The sequence below is a fragment of the Quercus lobata genome, chromosome 2 (genome assembly GCF_001633185.2).
Source record: "Quercus lobata isolate SW786 chromosome 2, ValleyOak3.0 Primary Assembly, whole genome shotgun sequence".
NCBI lineage: Eukaryota > Viridiplantae > Streptophyta > Magnoliopsida > Fagales > Fagaceae > Quercus > Quercus lobata.
Window position 1 is genome coordinate 73,691,497 of NC_044905.1, and position 8,589 is coordinate 73,700,085.

Sequence of the window (8,589 nt, forward strand, 5' to 3'; positions counted from 1 at the left end):
AAAGGATAAGTTTAAGGGCCGTCAAACAGTTCACAAGTTGCACAAACTTTGAGCAAACTCTGTTCAAGCAAATTGTGACCGGAGACGAAGTTCTTGCCCTAGTTCATCTCCTTTTCTTGAAGAAGTTGCTGTGTATGTGCACCGTAGGGTTTTGTGACCAAGCATCTTCTTGATCTTCATCATTTGGATAAACTGAAGAACTTTACAACCAACAACCTTCTTAGTTGGTAATTGAAGTCACGTACTGAGATCCGCGCAATTGATTAGTCACGTACTGGGAGTCGTGCATCAGAAAGGGGAACTGTCACTACAGAACAAGTCCAATTGGGTATTGGGGTAAGGGTTCAACTGTAGGTTGGTAAGGTACTTGGATTCCTTTACTTGTAACTGTTTGTTGTGATAATAGTGGAGTTTCAGGAGTAGTGACCTGAAAATCACCCGGTGTGGTTTTTTGCCGTTAGGTTTTCCCCATTCATAAACAAATCACCGTGTCTTTTATTTTCCGCTGCATATTTAGTTTATTGGTGATTTGTTTGTACTACCACGCGTTTGCATGATTAAATTGATTAATTAATAAGTTGGCTAATTAATTAATTAATTTCTATCACAATGGGTCATTCAGTTTGTGGCCTATCAATCTTCAATGACCTAGCTACCCTAGCAGAATGGGAAACCAGACGAAATAAAGAAGAAAGGAAAAACTTGTGTGGACAGTCCTCCCCCATGAAGGGACTGACCCACTTGAGACACTCTCCTTCTACAACCTCAAGTAAATAGCCTAAGCGAGCGAAAAGAAAAGCTATTGAGGGACAATCAACCCTAACAGAAGAATAATCTACTATGGAAGAACAGGAAAAGAGAAAGGAGCATGAGGAACTTAGCAGGAAACGTAGAACTGAAAAAGAAAACTTGAAGGAGAGAAAAAAACCTAGAATGCCAACTGAACAAGGAAGGAGTATGAAGAAAAAGGAACAGGAGGGAAAAATGCGAAATAAAAGGCCAAAATGTGCACGGGAAAACCGAGAAAAATTTGCACGTTGAAACCATCCTGACCATACACATGGCACTCAAATAGTCAAACATTAACTTGTCATAAATGCGCGGCACACAGAATATGAAGCGTCAAACGAATATGTTCTCATCTCATCTAACAGACGAAAATTCGAACAAGGGGGCAACTGATGAGTCAAAAATTTACGATCGTCACTAAGTTGAAACCGTCATTAACCAAGAGGCGATGTTACGCATTTATTACGCTTATTGATGACAAAGCGTAATGGACTGAGCAACAGTCATAGAATGAGCTGTGAATTTCTGACAAAAATTTTGTAACATACTAGCCGTTAAGCATAAATACAACGATTCATTACCCATTAATGAGGCACACAACTATAAAAGAAAAAGCAATAGAAGTGAAAGGGACACACAAAGACTCTACGAAAATCACTCTCCAGTCTATTTCTCTCTAAAATCTTTCTCCCTTACTAACTTAAGTATCAGAGGCGGTTTGACTAATGCCACACCGGCATGTTACTCTTCCACCCAGTTCATTTTACAGATTCTCCTCCAACAGAGATGACCTCAATCACAGTTTCGTCCATCCGCTACGACAACGAGCTCAACTACTGATTTTTTGCATCATCACTGTTCATTAAAACGTGGATGCCAAACTAATTGTAAGTAGGATAGTTCTGGGAAAAAAAATTGGAAATTAGATAACTGAATAAGGGGATTATAGGAGAAAAATTATTGGAACTTGGAAGTCTAAAACTAAGACTTGAATTTAAACGGCTCTAAAAAAAACTGCCTTCTTAAAATTTAGAAGTACCGTGTTTTCATAGGAGTGATTATAGCATATTTTGAATTCCTATTTTGTAGCAGTGTTTTATGTGGAGTTGGAGATGTATTTTTATCAAGAAATGCTATGTCCACGACATTTTTACAACAAATCTTATGTGACAAGTTGCTACAGGTTGTTATTGGTAGAGTAGAAAAGTAATTTCAATGGTAGGTTCAAATTAGAACCAATAACAACTAACCACCTATGATTTGTTGTAAAAATGTTGTGGACGAAGCACCTCTCATTTTTATCAGGTTATTTCCAAGTTTTGCCTTACTTAAACTTAGGGGTGTAGAAGAATTTATGAACCACATAGAAGTCCAATTCAAGAAAATGAATTCTATAGGGAATCTTGTGACGTTATTGACCCTATTCTTAAAATATTTGTTGGAGGAGTCATTAGATACTGAGTGAGGTATTTTTGAACTTTAGAAAAGTTCAAATCAAATAGGAGAATTCTATTATAGATAGACAGATAAATAATATCTTCAATAAAAATATGAATTTAAATAATATGACAATATAAATATATTTAGATTCATAAAGTATTAAATATTTATCTTAAAATTGACTCTCATGAGTTCTAAGAAAATAATGATTTCAAAAAAAAAAAAAAAAAAAAAAAAAAAAAAAAAACCCTCTAAGAAGATAATGATAAATATACACTTCATCTAGTCAATTTTATAATTTTTTTTACTTTTATACTTTTATCCTCTTTTTTATTTGAAAATAGAAAAATACATTAAATAACATATAATTTTAGAAAATAAAATTTTAGACTTTTGAGAAATATCATTTTTTTGCTTCTTAATATCAAAGAAAAGAGATATGCAGAATGTGGTTTTTTTTTTTTTTTTTTTTTCTCTCTCTTAATGTTATATCAATTTTAATTTTGTCCTTAATTTTTTTTATCATAAAGTGGAAAGGTCCATTATACCACTTATAATTAATGAAAAAAAACTAAAAAAACTAAATGTTCTCTTAAAAAAGAAAAACCAAACGTTTTCAAAAATAAAAAACCAAACGTTAAATGGCCCCGTGAAAAACCGAACTAAGACCTTCAAATTTACAAGACTCTCTCTCAACTATATTTATGAGTTATGACTCATTGATATTAAAAGTATTATTTCATCTATTTTCCCTCTCGTGAGTTCATGTCCTTCGGCCTTTCTTTGCTATGCATTAATAGCTTCTATATATTTGATAAATAAAACAAGTTTTGGGCTTGACTGCCTTCTCTTTCGAATCAAAGTTGATTGGGCCAATTCTTATTTTGTTTGGACTTACTAAAATCAACTCCAACAAAAGTTTATTTAATTTTCCTTTAAATTAATTAAGTGAATACTTCGAGTAAATCACTGTGAGATTTGCAACTAGGAGATTGTTCTCTTTATCCATTGAAAATGAGAATTTAAAGCAGTCCACACAAATCGCAATTCTCACAATCAAAAATAAGAATTATAAGAAAATAATGATATATATCTTACAGATAGTTTTTTTGAGGAAGATCTTATAGATAGTTAGTTTTATAATAAATTTTAAAATTTGTCCATAATTTTTTTATTTGAAGATATTTTGAAAATCTATGAAATAAAATATAATTTTTGGAAAATAAATTAATAGAATTTTTAGACATTCAAGAATTATCTTCTTTTTCTTTTTTTTACTCCAACATCAAAGAAGAGAGATGTGGCAACCTTTTAATAGAGGGAGAAATTAGCAATAAATACTTCTTTACTTAACTTTGTACAATTTTAATTTTTTCCTTAATTTTTTTTTTCTAAAAGTAGAAAAAAGTGCATTATATCACTTATATTAATGGAAAAAAAAAAAAAGTTTTCCGAACAAAAAGAAAAAGAAAATCATATGTTATATGCCACAGGCAGGATTAAACTATAAACCTTCAATATACAAGACTGACACTCTACCACTAAGTTATAAGTTATTGGGGGCAAATGCTGATGATGCTTTTGCGGAACCAATTTTTTTTTTTTTTTTTAATTAGCCTTTTGTTTACCAAATGTGTAGCTCCTTCAGGTCATTTTCGATTCAACCTCCGTGGGAAAATACCAAATCAAGAAAAAAAAAAAAAAAAAAAGATTTGAAAGGAATGAAAAGATATGGAAGCAGTGTCATCAATTTGTCATGCAAAGAAAACACTCAATTGGTTTTTATAATCGTAGTGTAGTTTACCGTATAATAGTCTTCAATATAAGTACATAATCATAGAAGATTATTGCAACACACATAACTTTTATTAATTCCTTCAAATAGGCTACATAAGCCGCTAGAAAGTGGCAACTGAGAGGACATCTCACACTCAACTCTTTTACATATAAAAGATGAAAGAAGAAAAAAATAAATAAATAAATAAAACACACATCATATATATATTGTTCTCTTATTTAGCACCAGCAGCAAAAGCATATAGCTGCTATGGTAATTAAGGAAAATGCTACTAGGTTTAAGTATTAGTAGTTAGTGCAAGTAAGCTTGGAACAATGCCTTCATCGTGGCAGCAGAGGAAAGTGGTGTATTTCTCCATGTAATGGTGACACTCAGGACACTTCATGCTTTCTGGGATTTTTCCAGCATAGTGTGAGAACTCAAAGCGGCTACAAGGGTGAGTATTACCACGAAGCGTGGCAACATAGTTTTGAAAAGCAGCGTCAAAACCCTGCAGTGGCACATTTTCTTTCCATTGATCATACTCATACAAGGCAGACCAGAGAAGGTTTCCATGCTCATTAACCAACACACTAGACCCTCTGCTAAGCACAGCCCATGTACCCTCTCTGTCAAAGCTAAGCACCCTCTTGATTTGTTGCATCACAAGGTCATGTTCCTCATCCTTGCCTAGCTGAATCTTTGAGAACAGCATGCTCTCAAGCCTGGTCCAAAAGAACCATATTGTGGCTGGGTCTTGCCAGCAGGTACTGAGTTTTTCCTGTACAATGTTCGCTATCACTCGCTTTACTTGCTCCTTTTTTGCGGCTTTTCCTACGTACACCATCTCTAAGGGTATGCGTGCAGCCGCTGCAATGGCTTTCGCTTCCTTTGTAAATTTCCGAATCCACTCCATGTCATCCCCTCCGTACACGAAAATGTATTTTCCTTCTTTAATCTGTTCAATGAAAAAGAGGGAAATGTGAATTACTATGATAAATCATTATTATCCAAAAAATTTAAACTGTTAGGAAATAGTTAATTTAATTATTTCATTTTTTCTTAAAGAGTGTGTTTGCGCACAAACACAAACGCATGTGTATAATTACCCAGTTCAATATAGTTGCATCAATGCCATCCACCAATAGCTCAAGCCTCCAAGCCTCTTCTCTCCAAAGAGTTTCTTCTTTCAAGGTAGTGAAAGGGAAAGCATGGCTCCCCCAAATCCACATCATGTGAATTGCATTGGGGGAAACCACTCTCCCCTGAGGGTCTAGGACTACAAGGATGGGCTTGTTCCTGAAGTTCCACTCCTCCCTGATGAACTTGACTGATGCCTTTGATATTATGGAAGGGTGGTACACTGAGTACCATGTCATTGGATTCTGCAACTCCTCAAAATGTCTTTGCTTGGCATCAGTCAACTGATCCACAATGGGGATCCACACAACCTCATATGGACTCTGAAGCCTCATTTCATGGACCCTAGACTCATTATAACTTTGTTCAAGAACCGACAGCTCATCTTGGGTGATATCTAGACTTGAAATGAGCAATAACACATTCTTCCTCCTAAGAACATCAAGGCTAACCTGGTTTTACCAAAATGAAACAATCAAATATAGATAATCATATAACTAATTATATTATCACAACTTAAAAATTAAGACCAAGTGTGTATATATATATATATGCTATATGTTGATAGTAGAAATTGTAATGTCGATAATTGTGCAACAACAATGATAATGATATGTGTTAGAAGAACCGACCCTTTTCTTGGTGTTACCATCAACAAGTGCCAACACATCATCCCTAGGGCAAATCAAAGCCTTGAGAACTCTCATGTTGTCAATGTGGATCATTTTGAAGAGTTCGACAAGCATTTTATAAGATTCAACATCCCTCCTCTCCTCTGCATTGAATAGGAGAATTTCAGTGTATATGAGTGGTATCTTATGTAACGGAAATATATCAAGTCCATGTATGTGCAAAAGAGTGTTGTACCAATTGTATGCAATTGTATAAGATACTTTTATGTATTCATTTTTTTATATGGCATTGCATGTTCTATAACGCAGGATAAAACTGGCTTACCAATGTATCGAATGCATTCGTCCATCTTCTTCTTAAGATGTTCAAGTATGGTTTTGAGCTTGTGAGTCAAGGTGGATAGCTCCCATGCTTCTGAGGTGGATAACGCAAACCTGCAATCAATATCCATTTTGCATTGTTAATGTTAAATGCCTTACTTTTTTTTTCTTTTTTCTTTTTTCTTTTTTCTTTTTTGGCTGAGAATGTTAAATGCCTTATAAACATTTTAGTATTTACACTACTTATAAAACAATTTTGATCTTTCTTTTTATTAGTGTGTACAAAAAATTTCAAGAAATGCTTAACAAACCTTTTATAGGCCATACTGTATCTAAATTTAAAGATTTGCACAAGAATAATAGTAAATTGGGATGGAGAGGAAAACGACATACTCGTAACCAATGGTAGTGAAACTAGAAATCTGAGATGCGCAGGCCACAATGCTCCTGATAGTCCAATACACGGCAGTTGGAATATGGGTCAAGGCTGAGGCTAATGCTGGGACGTCCGTTGTTATATAAATGGATGGTAGATCTCTAAACTCAATGACACACCAAGTCACTTCTAATATGGTCCTGATTAGCTCATTAAGTGCATCGAACCGGGGTTTCAGTGGGACTGCATGCTCAATGATGCCAGGCACTTGTTTCAGGATTGCCATTGCCTTGGCAAGTTGGTTTGTCGAGTAAATCTGTGCAAGAAGCCAGAATTCTCCATAGTTCAATCCAAATGCCGCTAGGGCCAACACCAACTTTGCGTCCCATCCATAGTGAGATACCATGTTAAATATTGCCACTGTGGTTTGGTGTGCATCTGTGCTACCCAAAGCCTTGTATTGAAGCTGAAAAAAAAAAACAAAAAAATAAACTTTTAATTAATTTATTTATTTATTTTTTGATAATCAGAAGATTCTAATTTCTATTATTAAGTTGATGTAAATATAGATGGGGCAAGATTTTGTAATCGTGATTTCTTATAACCTCGCAAGCAATTCGGTCAATGGTATATGACAGAGCTTCCAACATGGCAAGAAAACTGGTATGGTGAGTCTTGTCATCAAAGCCTGGATCAAGGTATGTTTGGGAACCCTGTACAAAAACACAAGCAATAATTAGAAAATGAAAACAAAGAACAACTGGATGCTTTCAATTCAAATAAATTACATATATACATTTCCAACCAAAAATTACTTGTATATATATATATATATATTTGCTGCACCATGCTTGATGGTGTGAACCCGCATACATATAAACTTACAAATGAATGTAATGAGTTTATAAAAATATGATTGGTATAAGTTAAATAATATAATAAATGAATATTTGAATTTTTTTTTTTTTTATTGATGACACTTCAGTTTATACCGTTGTTAAGAGGGCGTCTGGAGTGAGAGTGGCGCGTCTAAGAATGTCTTCAACAAGACGAAGAAGGGGTTTGACATCAACGTCTCGGCCATCTGGAGTATGGGATCCCAGAATATGACTGACCAGAACATTGTCATCAGACATTGTAAGCATGCTTCGGTCACCTCTGATCAGTTGGTTCATAGCATTAGGTGCCAGCTTACTGAGCAGGCTGGATGGCTGCGAAGAACCCAGTGGGTTGGGTTGGTGCCATGTGGCTCCAAGGTTGGTTTGTGGGGTGGGATGTTGCCAAGCCCCAAGATTGGTTTGTGGGTTGGGTTGCTGCCAAGCACCGAGGTTGGTTTGTGGGTTTGGCTGCTGATAAGGAACAAGGCTGGTTTGTTGGTTGGATGGCTGAAACGAAACTTGTTTGGTTTGTGGGTTTGGTTGCTGTACTGCACCATAATTGGATTGTGGGTTTTGTTGCTGCAATGAACCATAATTGGTTTGTGGGTTTGGTTGCTGCACTGCACCATAACCATAATTAGCTTGTGGGTTGGGTTGCTGGTATGTACCAGCTGGGTAGCTGGTTTGCTGCTGAGAACCCAAGTTGGAGGTTGGCTGCAAAGGACCAAATTGTTGGCCAGGTTGCAACAATGGATTAGCTTGTAATAGCATATTGCTAGTTTGGCTTGGTTGCTGGGCAGGAGTGGTGGAATTTGGTTTCTGCTGAGGACCAGTTACTGCCTTGGTATCCATGTTTCAGAAAAAAAAACAACAAAGCAAAAGAAGGTTGGAAACTCTTGGATAACGGTAAAGGGAGAGAAGATTGCTTGTGTGTTTGACATCAGTTTTGGCTGGCCTATATATACCTTGAGAAAAGGAATAAAGCGCAGCTAGCTGCATCAACTTCCTTGCTTCCATTGCGGTTAAAACTAAACGTTATGTGGAAGTTTTAGCTTCTGTGGTCCCAAGTTGTCGCACCTTCATTTATCTTGATCCTGAATTAGCAACATTAAAAAAGTAGGAACCAAATCTGGATCCAGACCATTTTGGGTTCAGGACCATTTTACCATGGGTCTAACACTATTTTACACTTGATTATTACTCAGTATGTATATACATACACATATATTGTTACCA

General features: G+C 35.5%; 1 protein-coding gene across 1 annotated transcript; it reads right to left on the reverse strand.

Moving 5' to 3' along the window:
* Positions 1 to 4,084: 4,084 nt before the first annotated feature.
* LOC115976543 (protein SIEVE ELEMENT OCCLUSION B-like) lies at positions 4,085 to 8,277 on the reverse strand. Its single transcript, XM_031097869.1, has 7 exons — positions 7,468 to 8,277; positions 7,081 to 7,188; positions 6,493 to 6,941; positions 6,104 to 6,213; positions 5,779 to 5,921; positions 5,116 to 5,598; positions 4,085 to 4,964 (listed from the first exon to the last, which is right to left on the reverse strand). The coding sequence occupies exons 1-7, from the start codon at positions 8,203 to 8,205 to the stop codon at positions 4,305 to 4,307; spliced, it is 2,691 nt and encodes an 896-aa protein (XP_030953729.1). The 5' UTR covers positions 8,206 to 8,277; the 3' UTR covers positions 4,085 to 4,304.
* Positions 8,278 to 8,589: the final 312 nt, after the last annotated feature.